The sequence below is a fragment of the Lonchura striata genome, chromosome 22, assembly GCF_050655825.1.
Source record: "Lonchura striata isolate lonStrDom1 chromosome 22, ASM5065582v1, whole genome shotgun sequence".
In the NCBI taxonomy this organism is placed as follows: domain Eukaryota; kingdom Metazoa; phylum Chordata; class Aves; order Passeriformes; family Estrildidae; genus Lonchura; species Lonchura striata.
This window is the reverse complement of record NC_140724.1, coordinates 3149777-3167500: the sequence shown is the minus strand read 5'-3', so window position 1 is coordinate 3167500 and position 17724 is coordinate 3149777. Positions and strand designations below refer to the sequence as shown.

The window sequence follows — 17724 nt, the reverse complement described above, 5'->3', positions numbered from 1 at the left end:
AGCACAATTTGAGTCCAGATCTGGATACGGTTCTGGAGCATGATCTGAGTCCAGATCTGGACACGGTTCTGGAGCACGATTTGAATCCAGATCTGGACACGGTTCTGGAGCACGATTTAAGTCCAGATCTGGACACGGTTCTGGAGCAGGACTTGAGTCCAGATCTGGATACGGTTCTGGAGCACGATTTGAGGCCAGACCTGGACACGGTTCTGGAGCACGACTTGAGTCCAGATCTGGACACGGTTCTGGAGCACGATTTGAATCCAGATCTGGACACGGCTCTGGAGGACGACTTGAGTCCAGATCTGGACACGGCTCTGGAGCATGATCTGAGTCCAGATCTGGACACGGCTCTGGAGCACGACTTGAAGCCAGATCTGGACATGGTTCTGGAGCACGATTTAAGTCCAGATCTGGACACGGTTCTGGAGCACGATTTGAGTCCAGATCTGGATACGGTTCTGCAGCACGATCTGAGTCCAGATCTGGACACGGCTCTGGAGCACGATTTGAATCCAGATCTGGACACGGCTCTGGAGGACGACTTGAGTCCAGATCTGGACACGGCTCTGGAGCATGATCTGAGTCCAGATCTGGACACGGCTCTGGAGCACGACTTGAAGCCAGATCTGGACATGGTTCTGGAGCACGATTTAAGTCCAGATCTGGACACGGTTCTGGAGCAGGACTTGAGTCCAGATCTGGATACGGCTCTGGAGCACGATTTGAGGCCAGACCTGGACACGGCTCTGGAGCACGATTTGAGTCCCAATCTGGACATGGTTCTGGAGCACGATTTGAGTCCAGATCTGGACACGGCTCTGGAGCACGACTTGAGTCCAGATCTGGACACGGCTCTGGAGCACGATTTGAGTCCAGATCTGGACACGGCTCTGGAGCACGACTTGAGTCCAGATCTGGACACGGTTCTGGAGCACGACTTGAGTCCAGATCTGGACACGGTTCTGGAGCACGACTTGAGTCCAGATCCGTAACCTCTGGCCCAAGCCGAAGGGGTTTGGGGTCCTGGCGACTCCCATCCCGTAGGACGGCCCCGTGCTCCGTGCTGGCCATGCCCCCAGCAGCTCCCCGGCACCGGGCCGGGCACTTTTGGCCCATCCCGGCGTTTCTCCCGTTCCGGTTTCGCCCGGAGCGGGCGGCTGGAGCCTTGCACTGGTGACGGGGCGGCCTTGGCGAACAAAGGGCGCTTTCTTCACCCGCACGGGGCAGAGCACACCTGCCCGCCTTGGCACCGCCGCCGGTGCCCCCGGGGCTGGGCGGCGCCGCCGGCACCGCGCCGATTCCCGGTTCCCGGGCGTCAGCAGCTCCCCAGCATCCCTCCCGCCCGCCCAGCCGCTGCCGGAGCCGGCGGAGGCTGCACGCTGGTGGGGAGCAGAGCCGCTGCCACCTCCTTGTCCCGTCCTCATCGCCGCGGGATGCTCAGGGCCGCCTAGAGCCGGGGGAAGGTCCTGCTCGTGCTGCCGCTGCTCGCCGGGCCCCCCCGTCCCCGAATCCCAGCCCGCCGGGAGCCCCAGCTCGCAGGACGAAAGGCAGGAGGAGCACGGAGCTTCCCAAGCCAATGGATCAAAAACTCCAGCTCCAGCACGAGAAGAACATCCCCAGGGCCGCCAGGGCGCCTTTCTGCCTCCTGCAGATCCCGGAGCCGGACCCCTTCAGCCTGTGGGTTTAGGTGCTCCCGGAGCCCGCCCGGTTTCGCCTCTCCGGGACCCGGTGGCACCGGCGGAGACCCCGCTCGTCCTCGGCACTGGGGTCCCTGATGGACCCTCCAGGTAGCTGCGGGGCAGTGGGGATGCTCGCCGAGCTCCGGCTGGGATGGAGGACGGGGGACAATGTCCCACAATGTCCCCCTGGGGCAGTGTCACCCTCGGGGTGACCGCGAGGAGCGCAGGTGGTGGGGCAGCCTCGGAGCTGTGCTGGGAGAGCTTCCCGAGATGGATGGGGCTGGGTGGGAGAGGCTGGCGCTGGGGGGACAGGGTGGCTGTCCCCAGGGTGTCCCTGAGCGCCCCAGGGTGTCCCTGTACCCCAGGGTGCCCAGGCTCGGACATGGTGGCTGTCACCAGGGTGTCCCTGAGCCTCAGGGTGTCCCTGCGCCCCAGGGTGTCCCTGTGCGCCCCAGGGTGTCCCTGTGCCCCAGGGTGCCCCGGCTCGGACAGGGTGGCTGTCCCCAGGGTGTCCCTGTGCGCCCCAGGGTGTCCCTGTGCCCCAGGGTGCCCCGGCTCGGACAGGGTGGCTGTCCCCAGGGTGTCCCTGTGCGCCCCAGGGTGTCCCTGTGCGCCCCAGGGTGCCCCGGCTTGGACAGGGTGGCTGTCCCCAGGGTATCCCTGTGCGCCCCAGGGTGTCCCTGTGCCCCAGGGTGCCCCGGTTCGGACAGGGTGGCTGTCACCACGGTGTCCCTGTGCACCCCAGGGTGTCCCTGTGCGCCCCAGGGTGCCCCGGCTCGGACAGGGTGCCCCGGGATGCTGCCCGAGCACCGTGGGAATGGGAGGAGGATGTGACGGGAACAGGCGGCTCTGGGGACACACGCTCCGGTCCCCACCCTGCTCCTGTCCCCATCCCAGCCCTCGGGGCGGCTCCGTCCCACCCCGCGGCAGGGCCGGGAGCTGCCTGAGCTCGGGTTTGTCCCCCCTGCGCTGCTCCAGCAGCCGGACACGGCGGGCTGGGGGACGCGGGGAAGGGATGCGACCGCCGCTTCTGCGAGTTCTGCCTCCGCACCCGCACCCTGCGTGTGGCCCGGGTCCCGGGGGAGGGTTCATCCTGCAAATCCCCCCCCGGCATTTCTCCCAGGAGGGGCCCCTGCGAGCGGGGAGCTCCCCCCTCGCTGGAAACCCTCCTGGGAAGCGCGGCCCAGCCCTGGCCGGAGGCGAATACCTGCGCGGGGCACGGCCTCCCCACGCTGGGTGCCAGCGGCCGGGCGCGGGGCCAGGCTGGGTGCGGAGGGACTGCGAGGTGCGTCCCGGCCGCCGGCCCCGCCGGGATGGGCGCAGGAGGGCCGGGACGGGCCGGGGACACACGCCCCACACACGTGTCCGCCCGGATCGGGCATCCCGACGGATGCCGCGGGGCACGGGAGCCGGGGATCCCCCCGCCGTGCCGGGGAGCCCCCACCGAACACGGGAGGATGGAGCTGGGAGCGGGGGGTTGAAGGCAGCAACACCCCCGAGCATCGCCGTGCCTCAGTTTCCCAGCAGCGCTGCCCGGGCAGGGTGGGTGCTGTTCCGCACTGATGTCCCTCTCCCTTCCCGCAGGATCCGGCCTGCCCGGCACGGCGCTGAGCACCACATGAGTGTCGGAGCAGCGTGGCCAGCGACGCGAGGATGGGGGAGAGCCCGGCGCGGTGGAGAAGAGCCCCGGAGGCAGCGCAGGACGCGCGGGGGATGGAGAGCAGCGCGATGCTTTTACCCCGAAGCGCCGCTGCCGAGCTGGGACTCCCGGCCTACCCGGAGCCCGGCCAACTGAGCTACGGCATGGAGAAAGGATGTCCCTGGAGGGGCTCCGAGGGATGTTTGGGACCCGCCCGGGATCTCGCCGGTGGCCGCCTGGGCTGCCCCTACCCACCGGCCCCGCCGTGCCTGCGGGACGCCCTGTGCCGCCCCAAGGCCGGAGCCGAGCTCGCCGCGCTGCCGCCGCCCCGGAACGGGCAGCCCAAGGCGGGTTGGGGGGAGCCCTGCAAGGGGCACCCGGGGCCGCGCTGGGCCGAGGCCGTGCTGGCCCCGCTGGCGCTTTACAGCCACGCGTACCACCGCTACCCGCTGCCCGTAGCGGGGCCGGACGCGCCGCGCCCCGGCACCGCCGGCAAGCCCCGCAGCGCGGCGGGGGACGCGGCCGGAGACCCCCCGGCTTTCCGCCACTGCCCCTTCCTCGTGGAGGCCAAGCACAGCCCCTTCCTGCTGTCCTCGCTGCTGCCCACCGGACCCCCGGCCGAGCCGCCGTTCGGCGGGGCGGCGGCGGAGGGGCCGGGGGCGGTGGGTGACGGGCGCTTCCCCGGCCCGGACTGGCGTTTGGGTCCCTACGCGCCCGCCTGGGGACAGCCCCTCTACCTGGGCGTCCCGCCGAGGGGCAGGGCGGCTCCGGCCACCTTGGGGTGCTCCGGCTCGGGGAACAAGGTAGGACAGCTCGGCGAGGCTCCGCGGAGAGATGCCCCGGTGCTCCCCGGGGGTGGCGGCGGCTCCAGCCGCACCCGAACGCGGCCGGCGAAAGGCAGGGCCTGGCAGCACCCCCGAGGGGTGCACGCAGCCACGGCTCGGCCGGGGGGTCGCAGCCCCCCGAGCTCCGCGGCGTCCCCGCGGGTGATGCCGCCCCCGGGCTGAGTCACGGCGCCGGGAGCCGCGGCACGGGGGCGGCGGGAGGCAGCGCTGCCAGCCCTGGGCGCGCCCGTCGCACCCCGCTGGAGCCGCTGCGGCTCCCCATTCCTTTCCCACGCTGGCAGCGAGGGGTCACGGGCACCCCAAAACCCAGCCCCGGGCAGCGGCAAGCACCGGGAGGCTGCCCGGCCTGGCAGGGCTGCGGGGAAACTGAGGCAGGGGGACGGAGCGCTCCCCGTCGCCGCCTCGCAGGGATGTTGCGGGGGGCAGAAGCGGGGCGGGGACCCCCGGCTGGGGTGACACCGCACCTCTGCTCCCTTCCAGGAGTTTTACGCCAAGAAAGGACCCGGCTTGCACCCCTCGACCAAGAACCACGCGGCGCCGCAGCTGCTGGGCAAGAGCCGAGCAGGGCAGGACAGAGGCGGGGAGGGGGAGCCGGCGGTGCCGGGAGCCCCGTGGGGGGATGGCCGGGCGGGGGGCAGCTCGGCGGTGCCCCCTCCCCATCCCCGCACGCCTCCCCCCTGCTCCAACCACCCCCTGTTCCTCCCGCAGCCCTCCTCGGGGGGCTGCGGGGGGCTCTGGGTGGGCGCACCGCCCCGCGGCGCCGATTTTTCCGTGGACACCGGGCCGGGCCGGCCCTCGGAACCCAAAAATGAGCGCCTGGGCTACCGAAGCGCCCAGCCCGGCTCGCCCCCGGCATGCGGGGAGCCCAACCCCTCGGCTCTGCTGGCGGCCGGGCGCTTCCCAGCGGCTCCGGCCAAGCCCGAGCCACCCCCGGGCTGTCTGTGCCGCACCCCGGGCTGCGATGGGTGCCCGGGGGTGGGCTGCGGGGTGCCCAACACCTTCGAGCCCACCCCGGGCACGGCCGGGGGGCGTTTCCCGTGCCCCCCCAGCAACCACACCAAGCTGAAGAAGACGTGGCTGACGCGGCACTCGGAGCAGTCGCTGCCTCGCTCCAAAGCTGCCCGGCGGGACGGGGGTCCCGAGCCCCCCGGGGAGGGCAAGCGCTCGGCCAAGCGGCCCCGCGGCACCCCCGACGGGCTCCGCTCTGCCGGCGAGGGCGCCGCGGCGGCCAAGAGGGGCACCGAGGCCACGGCGTGCCCGGGTGATGGCGAGGAGGGCGCGGGGGACCCCGAGGAGAGGAGGATGGAGCTGGGAGATGAAGGTGAGGATGAGCAGAGGGGCCGGGGAGAGGGCGGGGGCAGCGCCCGATCCCGAGGGAATTTTTGCATCGCGCTTCCCGGCGCCCACAGCACCAGCCGGGAACACGCGTGGGTGCGGGAACCCGCCGTGACGGGCTTTTTGCCGGCGTCACCGGGTCTGGCACCGATTTCCCAGGGTGGGCACGGATCGAAATGTCCCTTCGGGGCAGCGTGACAGCCTCGGGGGGCGTTGCCGAGGCAGCGGCTCCTCGGGGAGGTGTTGGCAGCCCAGCCCTACTTTCCAGCCCTACTTTCTGGCCCAGTTTCCAGCCCCCGCCGCGGCGTGCCAGTCACAGGATCCCAAAATCCCAGAATCCCAGAATCCCGGAATGCTTTGGGTTGAAACCCTAAAACCCATCCGGTCCCAACCCCTTGCCATGCCCAGGGACACCTTCCACCATCCCAAATTGCTCCAAGCCCCATCCAAACTGGCCTTGAGCACTTCCAGTCCCTTCCCAGCTGGTGTGGACGGGGCTCCGCGGGGTCCCCAAGTGCTTCCCGTGTCCCCAGAGCCACTGAGGGCGCAGAGTCCCGGTCCCTGTCCAGTCGTGGTCCCAGTCCCAATCCCAGTCCCAGTCCCAATCCCAGTCCCAGTCCCAGTCCCAGTCCCAGTCTCAGTCTCAGTCCCTCCCAGTCCCAGTCCCAATCCCAGTCCCAATCCCAGTTCCAGTCCCAGTCCCAGTCCCAGTCCCAGTCCCAGTCCCTCCCAGTCCCAGTCCCTCCCGGTCCCTCCCAGTCCCAGTCCCAGTCCCAGTCCCTTTCCCAGTCCCAGTCCCAATCCCAGTCCCAATCCCAATCCCAGTCCCTCCCAGTCCCAGTCCCTCCCAGTCCCAGTCCCTCCCAGTTCCTCCCATTCCCAGTCCCAGTCCCTCCCATTCCCAGTCCCAGTCCCTTTCCCAATCCCAGTCCCAGTCCCTCCCATTCCCAGTCCCTTTCCCAATCCCAGTCCCTCCCAATCCCAGTCCCAGTCCCTCCCAGTTCCTCCCAATCCCAGTCCCTCCCAGTCCCAGTCCCTCCCAGTTCCTTCCATTCCCAGTCCCAGTCCCAGTCCCAGTCCCAGTCCCAGTCCCAATCCCAGTCCCAATCCCAGTCCCAGTCCCAATCCCAGTCCCAGTCCCAGTCCCAATCCCAGTCCCAGTCCCAATCCCAGTCTCAGTCCCTCCCAGTCCCAGTCCCAGTCCCAATCCCAGTCCCAGTCCCAATCCCAGTCCCAGTCCCAGTCCCTCCCAGTTCCTCCCAGTCCCAGACCCAGTCCCAGTCCCTCCCGGTCCCTCCCAGTCCCAGTCCCTGTCCCAATCCCAGTCCCAGTCCCAGTCCCAGTCCCTCCCTGTCCCTCCCAGTCCCAGTCCTAGTCCCAGTCCCTTTCCCAGTCCCAATCCCAGTCCCAATCCCAATCCCAGTCCCTCCCAGTCCCAGTCCCTCCCAGTCCCAGTCCCTCCCAGTTCCTCCCATTCCCAGTCCCAGTCCCTCCCATTCCCAGTCCCAGTCCCTTTCCCAATCCCAGTCCCTCCCAATCCCAGTCCCAGTCCCAGTCCCTTTCCCAGTCCCAGTCCCAGTCCCAGTCCCAGTCCCAGTCCCAGTCCCAGTCCCAGTCCCTCCCAGTCCCTCCCAGCGCTGTCCCCAATCTCTTCCCGTGTCCCCAGGGCCGCGGGGCCGTGCGGGGCCGCCGCGGTGCCTGCAGAGCCAGCCCTGCACGGCGCTGCCCCCCAACATCCCGCGCTGCTGGACCTGCGCCCCCCGCGCCCGGGGGGACCCCCAGGGTGAGGAAGATGAGGAGGAGCCCCCCGAGAGCGCCTGCAGGCTGCTGCTCTTCCGCAGGTGAGCCCAGGGACGTGTCGGGGGGCAGTGGAGCACCCCCTTTCTCTGGAATATCCCTTTGGGTCACCCCTTTGGGCGCGTCCCCCTCTGTCGCCCCGTGTCTGAGCCTTCCTGTCACCCAACTCTTAGAGCATCCCCTCTCTTCACCCCACTTCGGGGCATCCCTTCCTGTCACCCCTCTTTGGGACACCCTCTGTGCCACCCTGCTTCACAGCCCGACGCTGGAGACCCTCTGCTGTCCCCCCGCCTCAGGGGGTCCCCTCCTCTCCCCCCACTGCTGAGCGTCCTTTCCTCGTCCTGCCCTTTTCTGGCATCCTCCCCCAGCACCCCAAGTTTTCACTGCTTGTGTCATCCCCCCATTTTGGGCACCCCCAACTCTGTCCTCTCTCCACCCCAAATTTTCAACTCTGTCCCCCTCCACCCCAAGTTTTCACCGCTTGTGTCATCCCCCCATTTTCAGCACCCCCAACTCTGTCATCTCTCCACCCCAAATTTTCAACACTGTCCCCTCTCCACCCCAAGTTTTCACACCCTCAGCTCTGTCCCCTCTCCACACCAAATTTTCAACTCTGTCTCCTCTCCACCCCAATTTTTTGCCTCATTACCCCGTTTAGAGCACCCCCAACTCTGTCCCCCTCCACCCCAAATTTTCAACACTGTCCCCTCTCCACCCCAAGTTTTCACACCCTCAGCTCTGTCCCCTCTCCACCCCAAATTTTCACCTCTTGTCTCATCCCCCCATTTAGAGCACCCCAACTCTGTCCCCCTCCACCCCAAATTTTCACCTCTTTGAGCACCCCCAACTCTGTCCCTTCTCCAACCCAAATTTTCACCTCATCACCTCATTTTGAGCACCCCCAACTTTGTCCCCTCTCCACCCCAAGTTTTCACTTCTTGTCTCATCCCATTTTGAGCACCCCCAGCTCTGTCCCCTCTCCACCCCAAGTTTTCAACTCTCGTCTCATCACCCCATTTTGAACAATCCAAGTTTTTACCTTGTTTTGAGCACCCCCAACTCTGTCCCCCCTCCACCCGAAATGTTCAACACTGTCCCCTCTCCACCCCAAATTTTTACCTCATCACCCCGTTTAGAGCACCCCAACTCTGTCCCTCTCCACCCCAATTTTTTACCTCTTGTATTTTGAGCGCCCCCAACTCTGTCCCCTCCCCACCCCAAATTTTTACATCACCCCATTTAGAGCACTCCCAACTCTGTCCCTTCTCCACCCCAAGTTTTCACCTCTTGTCTCATCCCATTTTGAGCACCCCCAGCTCTGTCCCCCCCACCCCAAGTTTTCACCTCTCGTCTCGCCCCCCCATTTCCATCACTCCACCTCTGTCCCCTCTCCTGCAGGCTGGTCCTGGGGGACAGCGGGGAGCTGAGCGTCGATGGCCTCTGCAGCCTGGGCGAGGCCGAGGGGGAGCTGCTGGAAGGGCTCAGGAACGTGGGGAGCACCAGCGTGGGGAGCAGGAACGTGGGGAGCACCAACGTGGGGAGCACCAGCGTGGGGATCAGCAATGTGGGGAGCACCAACATGGGGCTCAGGAACGTGGGGAGCACCAGCGTGGGGAGCAGGAACGTGGGGAGCAGGAACGTGGGGAGCACCAACGTGGGGAGCACCAGCGTGGGGATCAGCAATGTGGGGAGCACCAACGTGGGGATCAGGAACGTGGGGAGCACCAGCGTGGGGAGCAGGAACGTGGGGAGCACCAGCGTGGGGATCAGCAATGTGGGGAGCACCAACGTGGGGAGCACCAGCGTGGGGATCAGCAACGTGGGGAGCAGGAACGTGGGGAGCTCCAACGTGGGGAGCACCAATGTGGAGATCACCAATGTGGGGAGCAGGAACACGGGGATCACCAACGTGGGGAGCACCAACGTGGGGATCACCAACGTGGGGAGCACCAACGTGGGGAGCAGGAACGTGGGGATCACCAACGTGGGGAGCACCAACGTGGGGATCAGCAATGTGGGGAGCACCAATGTGGGGCTCAGGAACGTGGGGAGCACCAGCGTGGGGAGCATCAGCGTGGGGAGCACCAGCGTGGGGAGCACCAACGTGGAGATCACCAATGTGGGGAGCAGGAACATGGGGAGCAGGAACGTGGGGAGCTCCAACGTGGGGAGCACCAATGTGGAGATCACCAATGTGGGGAGCAGGAACACGGGGATCACCAACGTGGGGAGCACCAACGTGGGGATCACCAACGTGGGGAGCACCAACATGGGGCTCAGGAACGTGGGGAGCACGAACGTGGGGATCACCAACGTGGGGAGCAGGAACGTGGGGAGCAGGAACATGGGGATCACCAACGTGGGGAGCACCAATGTGGGGAGCAGCCTCTGCCTGGCCAAGTACCTGCTGGGGGTCCTGGGGGACCCCTTCTGCGCCGCCGTCCGCAGGGACAGGGACGCGTGGGACGCGTGGGACGCGTGGCCGGGAGCCGCCGGGGGTAAGCGGGGAGCGGGGTGGGGTGGCACCGGGGACACCGGGGACACCGGGGAGGCTGAGGCTGTGTTTCCCGCAGGGCTGGCGGGCTGGAGGCGGGGGGAAGGAGCCCCCCGGCTCTGTGACGCCTGCCAGCGCGGCTTCTTCAACTCGCACTGGAGCTGCGCCAGATGTGGCTTCCAGCTGTGCCCCGAGTGCCACCGCAGCAGGCGGGAGGAGAGCGGCACTGGTATGGGGGCAGGGAGGGGTGGAAAAGGGGGGGGTCAGCGCTGGGGGGCTCAGTGGGGACAAACGCAGCCTCTCCGTGACACAGAGGGTCCAGCGCTGCCCCCGGAGTGCACCCACGGGCGGGACCACCCCGTGTCACCGCTGGTCCCCACGCAGTTCGTCCCCACCGCTGGTGAGCGCGTCCCCCAGCCCCCAAAAAACCCTCTTCGGTCAGTGCCGGGGGGGGCTGACACCCCTGTCGCCATCCTCGCCCCAGTCCTGAGCCGGCTCTGGAAGCTCCTGCACGAGGTCAGGGTCAAGTTCGGCATCGAGTCCCACTGTCCCTGCGGGGAGGGGGCTGCGGAGCAGAGCCCGGCGGAGCCCCCGCAGGTACGGCGTGGGGTGGGGGGGGGCTCTGGGTGCTGGGGAAAAGGGGGTGCGGGTGCACCCCAAGCTTGCACAGGGCGCGGATGGATCCCCACTGCTCCGGCGTGTTTCAGGAGCCGCCGGGGGTCGCGGAGCCCACCCCGCCCCTCCGCAGCCACGGCCCCGCCGACCCCACCCGGGTCTCCAAGGAAGGTAGGGCCGGCTGCGACCCCCCCGCGGGGCACGGCCCCGCTCCGGGGGGGTCAGGGATGCCGCACCCCGTCCCTTTTCGGGGACGTGAGCGACCCTGACCGTGTTCTGTTCCCCCCCGAGCAGGGAGCCCCGAGCGGGGGGCGCCGTCCCCGGGGCAGCCCCCGGAGCGGGGGGGACCCGCGCAGGCCGCGACCCTCTGCGACCTGCTGGCGTCCACCGCCGTGAAGCTGTGCCTGGGGCAGCGCGGGGTGCGCATGGCCTTCGCCCCGGTGGCACCGGCGCTGCCCAGCGTGAGTCCCGCGGCTCTGGGGGCACCCCGCGTCCCGCTGCCCGCCCCGAGCCCCCCTGCCCACCCCGCGTCCTGCTCCGTGTCCCGCTGCCCACCCCCTGCCCTGCTACCCACCCGTGTCCCGCTGCCCACCCCGCGCCCCCCTGCCCACCCCGCGTCCTGCTCCGTGCCCCGCTGCCCACCCCACACCCAGCTGCCCACCCCCTGCCCTGCTACCCACCCGTGCCCCGCTGCCCACCCCGCGCCCCCCTGCCCACCCCACGCCGTGCTGCCCACCCTGTGTCCTGCTTATCCCGCTGCCAACCCCCTGCCCTTCTGCCCACTTCACACCCCGCTGCCCACCCTGCACCCCTCTGCCCACCCCGCACCCCGCTGCCCATCCCGCATCCTCCTGCGCACCCCCTGCCCCGCTGCCCACCCCGAACCCCACTGCCCACCCCGCGTTTCACTGCCCACCCCGTGCTCTGCTTGTCCTGCTGCCCACCCCCTGCCCTTCTGCCCAACCCACATCCCACTACCCACCCTGTATCCTGCTGCCCACCCCTCACCCTGCTGCCCACCCCCTGCCCCGCTGCCCACCCCGCGTTTTGCTGCCCACCCCTTTCTGTGCTGCCCACCCCGTAACCCACTGCCCACCCCGTAACCCGCTGCCCACCCATGTCCCACTGCCAACCCCGTGCCCCACTGCCCACCCTGCTGCCCACCCCTCACCCTGCTGCCCACCCCGTGTCCCGCTGCAAACCCCGAACCCCGCTGCCAACCCCATTTCCTGCTGCCCACCCGTGTCCTGCTCCATGCCCTGCTGCCCACCCCGCACCCTGCCGCCCACCCCTCACCCTGCTGCCCACCCCCTGCCCCACTGCCCACCCCGTGTCCTGCTGCCCACCCCGCACCCCGCTGCCCACCCCCTGCCCTTCTGCCCACCCCGAACCCCACTGCCCACCCCGTGTTTCACTGCCCACCCCGTGCCCTGCTTGTCCTGCTGCCCACCCCCTGCCCTTCTGCCCACCCCAACCCCTACTACCCACCCCGTGTCCTGCTGCCCACCCCTCACCCTACTGCCCACCCCCTGCCCCGCTGCCCACCCCGCGTTTTGCTGCCCACCCCTTTCCGTGCTGCCCACCCCGTAACCCACTGCCCACCCCGTAACCCGCTGCCCACCCACGTCCCACTGCCAACCCCGTGCCCCGCTGCCCACCCTGCTGCCCACCCCTCACCCTGCTGCCCACCCCGTGTCCCGCTGCCCACCCCGAACCCCGCTGCCCACCCTATTTCCTGCTGCCCACCCCGTGTCCTGCTCCATGCCCTGCTGCCCACCCCTCACCCTACCGCCCATCCCATGTCCCGCTGCCCATCCCATTTCCTGCTGCCCACCCCAACCCCTACTGCCCACCCCGCACCCTGCTGCCCACCCCGCGTTTCGCTGCCCACCCCGTGCCCCACTGCCCAACCCGTGCCCCACTCCCCACCTCGAACCCCGCTGCCCATCCCTCACCCCGCTGCCCACCCCTCACCCCGCTGCCCACCCCCTACCCCGCTGCCCACCCCTCACCCCGCTGCCCACCCCGCTGCCCGCCCTGCTGCCCACCCCCTGCCCCGCTGCCCACCCCGTTTTCTGCTGCCCACCCCTCACCCCGCTGCCCACCCCCTGCCCCACTGCCCCGCTGCCCGCCCCGCTGCCCACCCCGCTGCCCACCCCCTGCCCCACTGCCCCGCTGCCCGCCCCGCTGCCCACCCCGCTGCCCACCCCCTGCCCCACTGCCCCACTGCCCGCCCCGCTGCCCACCCCGCTGCCCACCCCCTGCCCCGCTGCCCACCCCGCGGGCTGAGGGGCTCCCCACTCGCGTCCCCCCCAGGACAACGGCCTGAGCAGCCTCCTGGACACCATCATCGCCCGCGTGGTGGAGAGGAAGATGCAGGAGCGGCAGGGGGGGCACGAGCCGAGCCCCCCCGGCTCCCCGCAGCCCCCCGCGTCCCCCCGCACCCTCACCCCCGGCGGGCTGCTCTGGCTGCGCCACCCCGGCCACGCCAGCGACTACGAATTGTTCCAGGAGCACTGGAGGCAGGGCCAGGTGAGCCCCCCGCGTCCGCGGGGGTTTGGGGGGGACAGCCGGGAGCCCCCCAGCATCCCCCCTGAGCCCTGGCTGCCCCCGCAGCCCGTGCTGGTGTCAGGGCTGCAGAAGACGCTGGAGCCGCGGCTCTGGGAGCCCGAATCCTTCCAGCCCTCGGGGCAGCAGGAGGAGGAGGAGGAGGATGAGGAGAAGGAGGTGGAGGTGGAGGTGGTGAACCTGCGGGCACCGCCGAGCCGAGTCCGGATCAGCAGCCGGGAGTTTTGGGGTGGCTTTGCCGCCAGCGCAGGTGAGGGGACAAAGAATTTGTGTCTGTGGCAGAGAAATCTGGCACGGAATTCCTGTCTGTGGGGTTGTCAGAATCTGAGGTATTGATGGTTCTGAGATTATAAAAAGTCTCTGTCAGCCCCTCTACCAAAGCAGAAGCCAAAATTCATCTGTGCTGGTTTCCAGGTTGTTTATTCTGTGTATCTCTCACATGTTCTGCTGCCCTGCCCAGCTCTGTCCTGCAGGGCAGCGTGTGGGGCTCTGCCCTCAGTGGGATGTGACAAACATTCAATACCAGAAACTCCCTGGGCTGGATTTACAAGAACGTGCCAATATCTGTCACCTCCGTTGGACAGTGTGTCCCCAGCCTGAACCAACAGAAAAATGCCAACACCACAGTGAGACATGGAGGGCATGAAGAAGGAGAAAAAGGACAAGGCACACCCAATTTCTTCTATCTTGTCCCTTTTAGACTCCTTATCTAGAATTCTAAAATTTTACTTTTGCACCCATGCCACACTTAATTATCACTGATATCAAACCCTCAGAGCTGGTAATTGATCCTGTGAGATTGAAAACTCTTTTCCATGGGCAGAGATCACAGCCAGTGTCTCTGGGGCTCTGTCCAGGGGGTTCCTGAGCCCTGCCAGGGTCCCAGGGCAGCCAGAGGGATGCCCTGGATTCCCCCGCGGGGTGCTCGGTGGGATTTTGGGGGGAGGCGTGCGGGGAGCCGGGCTGTGCCCCCCTGGCACCGGGCTCCCTCCCGCAGCGTGCCCCGAGCAGGAGCAGGGCAGCGGGGCCCTGCTGAAGCTGGAGTGCGATTTTGGGGACACCCAGCTGAGCCGGTAGGTGACAGCGCGGGGTGGCATCACCCCCACGTCCCCTCCCCACGCCAGGGCTGGGCCAGCGGGGCTCAGTGGGGTTGGGGAGGGGGTCCTGAGTGTCGCCACACCCCCCCTGTGCCACAGGGCCACCAACCTGCGGGCCAGCCTGCCCCTGCCCGAGTACTGCGGGGCCAGCGGCCGCCTCAACCTGGCCACCTACCTGCGGGGCCAGCGGGGCCAGCGCCGGCTGCGCCCGCGCCTCTGCGTGGCCTACGGTGAGAGCGGGGCCGGATTCGGGGGGCACCGGCGTTTGGGGGCACCGGGGCTTTGGGGGCACCGGGGCTTTGAGGGGCACCGGGGCTTTGGGGGTACCGGGGGTTTGGGGGACACCGGGGGTTTGGGGGACACCGGGGCTTTGGGGGCACCGGGGCTTTGAGGGGCACCGGGGCTTTGGGGGGCACCGGGGCTTTGGGGGTACCGGGGGTTTGGGGGACACCGGGGGTTTGGGGGACACCGGGGCTTTGGGGGGCAATGGGGCTTTGGGGGGCATTGGGGTATGGGGGGCAGTGGGGCTTTGGGTGCTCTGAGGCTTTGGGGGCTCTGGGGATTTGGGGGGCACCGGGGCTTTGGGGAGCAATGGGGCTTTGGGGGCACCGGGGGTTTGGGGGACACCGGGGGTTTGGGGGGCAATGGGGCTTTGGGGGGCACCGGGGCTTTGGGGAGCAATGGGGCTTTGGGGGCTTTGGGGGGCACCGGGGCTTTGGGGGACACCGGGGCTTTGGGGGGCAATGGGGCTTTGGAGAGCAATGGGGCTTTGGGGAGCAATAGGGCTTTGGGGGCACCGGGGGTTTGGGGGACACCGGGGGTTTGGGGGGCACCGGGGCTTTGGGGGGCAATGGGGCTTTGGGGGGCATTGGGGTATGGGGGGCAGTGGGGCTTTGGGTGCTCTGAGGCTTTGGGGGCTCTGGGGCTTTGGGGGGCACCGGGGCTTTTGGGGCAGCACGGGGTTTGGGGGCACCGGGGCTTTGGGGGGCACCGGGGCTTTCGGGTCACCCGGCTTTTGGGGGCTCTGGGGCTTTGGGGACCACTGGGGCTTTGGGGACCACTGGGGCTTTGGGGTCACCCGGGGCTTTGGGGGACACCGGAGCTTTGGGGGCTTTGGGGGGCACTGGGGCTTTGGGGGGCACCGGGGTATGGGGGGCAATGGGGCTTTGGGGAGCAGCAGGGGCTTTGTGGGGCATTGGGGCTTTGGGGGGCACCGGGGCTTTGGGGGACACCGGGGTTTTGGGGGGCAATGGAGCTTTGGGGGGCACTGGGGCTTTGGAGGGCAGCACGGGTTTTGGGGGACACTGGGACTTGGGGGGGAACCAGGGCTTTGGGAGACACCCGGATTTTGGGGGGCACCCGGGGCATTGGGGGGTACCAGGGCATTGGTTCTCCGGGGCTTTGCGGAGGGACGGGGGCTTTGTGGAGCTGCCAGGCTTTGTGGGGCATCTGAGATTTTGGGGGGCACGGGGGCTTTGTGGAGCTGCCAGGCTTTGTGGGGCATCTGAGATTTTGGGGGGCACGGGGGCTTTGTGGAGCTGCCAGGCTTTGTGGGGCATCTGAGATTTTGGGGGGCACGGGGGCTTTGTGGAACTGCCAGGCTTTGTGGGGCATCCGGGGTTTGGGGGGGCACAGGGCCGCCCCCGGCCGTGCCAATCCCCCATCCCCTTCCAGGCGTGCGTCCGCAGGAGCGGAATTTTGGGACCAAAGCCCTGACGGTGGAAGCGCTGGACTCCATCAGCATCCTGGCACACGCCGCGCCGGCCCCGCGGGGTACGGGGCGGGCTGCGGGTCCCCCCCCATGCCCATACCCATACCCGTGCCCACGCCGTGCCCCCCGGGACCCCCGGGACCCCTTTGTGCCCGCAGAGCCGCTCCTGGCAGCGGCCGAGGCCGAGCTGGAGGCGCCGCAGCGGGAGCGGCTCCGGGGCGGCGGCGGCCGCGGTGCCCTGTGGCACATCTTCCGCGCCGAGGATGCCGCCCGGATCCGCGATTTCCTGCGCCAGGTGGGTGCCACCAAGCCCGGCCCCGCTCCAGCCGCCGGCCCCGCTCACCCCTGGCACCCCACAGGCAGCCCCGGGGCCGGGCCGGGACGCGGCGGAGCCCCCCGGGCGTTACCTGGAGCCGGAGCTGCGGCGGCGGCTGCGGGACGAGTGCGGGGTGAGCGGCTGGAGCCTCCTGCAGCTCCCGGGGGACGCCGTGCTGGTGCCCGCCGGGGCTCCCCACCAGGTAAAACCGGGGGATCCCCGTTTAAACGGGCCCGAGAAGCTGTGCCAAGCAACCCCCGCCCTGGGGAAACTGAGGCACGGCAAACCGGGCAGGTGCGGAGCCTCAGCGGCACCATCAGCGTGGAGCAGCGATTCCTGTCCCCGGAGAGCGCCGTGCGCCTCCGCCAGCTCGGTACCGGCCCCGCCGGGACCCCGCGGCACCTCCGTGCCCAGGTGGGTGCGCTGGGGGGAATTTGGGGGGCCGGGGTGGGCCGGGCAGGGAGCTGAGCCCCCGCTTTGCGCCCTCGCAGCTGGACCGGGTGATCCTCGCCGCCGTGCGGGAGGCCCTGGGGGTCCTGCGGGGCTGCCCGTGAGGGCACGGAGCGGCACCGGGACACCGGGAGCCCCCCCGGGCACGGAGTGGCACCGGGACACCGGGAGTCCCCCCGGGCACGGAGCGGCACCGGGAGCACCGGGCACGGAGCGGCACCGGGACACCGGGAGCCCCCCCAGGCACGGAGTGGCACCGGGAGAACCGGGAGCACCAGGCACAGAGCGGCACCGGGACACCGGGAACCCCCCCGGGCACGGAGCGGCACCGGGACACTGGGATCCCCCCCGGGCACGGAGTAACACCGGGACGCCGGGCACGGCCGGGACACCGGGAGACCCCCCGGGCACGGAGCGGCACCGGGACACCGGGAGCACCAGGCACAGAGCGGCACCGGGACACCGGGAGACCCCCCGGGCACGGAGCGGCACCGGGACATCGGGAGCACCAGGCACAGAGCGGCACCGGGACACCGGGAGACCCCCCGGGCACGGAGCGGCACCGGGACATCGGGAGCTCCCCCGGGCACGGAGTGGCACCGGGAGCCTCGGGCACGGAGCGGCACCGGGACACCGGGACCTCCCCCGGGCATGGAGTAACACCGGGACGCCGGGCACGGCCGGGACACCGGGAGACCCCCCGGGCACGGAGCGGCACCGGGAGCACCGGGCACGGCCGGAACACCGGGAGCCCCGAGCACGGAGGGACACCGGGACCTGCCCCGAGCACGGAGGGACACCGGGACCTCCCCCGGGCACGGCCGGACACCGGGACACCGGGAGCGGCCGGGACACCGAGCACGGAGCGACACCGGGACACCGGGCACGGCCGGGCCGCCGCGGGGAGCCGGGACCGGGCGCCGTTTGCTCGGTGCTGCGCCCCCAGAGCTGCCGGGGGGGTTTCGGGGCAGGAGGAATAAAGAGTTCGGAGCGTGCCAGGGCTGGGGCACCCCCAGCGCCCGCCTCGGGGTCTCCCTTTGTGCCCCCTCCATGCCACGGGGGTCGGGGTGCTCCAGAGGTACCCCCAATGCCCACCTCGGGGTCTCACTTCGTGCCCCCCTCCATGCCACGGGGGTCGGGGTCTTCCAGAGGTACCCCCAGCGCCCACCTCG

At 69.3% G+C, this 17724-nt stretch overlaps 1 protein-coding gene across 1 annotated transcript; it reads left to right on the top strand.

Moving 5' to 3' along the window:
* The first annotated feature begins 3297 nt into the window (after positions 1–3297).
* HR (HR lysine demethylase and nuclear receptor corepressor) lies at positions 3298–17569 on the top strand. Its single transcript, XM_085559164.1, has 16 exons — positions 3298–4127; positions 4650–5490; positions 7171–7345; positions 8700–10024; positions 10109–10195; positions 10280–10392; positions 10503–10581; positions 10705–10871; positions 12727–12942; positions 13027–13228; positions 13976–14051; positions 14175–14305; positions 15750–16081; positions 16146–16304; positions 16397–16516; positions 16594–17569. The coding sequence occupies exons 1-16, from the start codon at positions 3339–3341 to the stop codon at positions 16654–16656; spliced, it is 4875 nt and encodes a 1624-aa protein (XP_085415290.1). The 5' UTR covers positions 3298–3338; the 3' UTR covers positions 16657–17569.
* Positions 17570–17724: the final 155 nt, after the last annotated feature.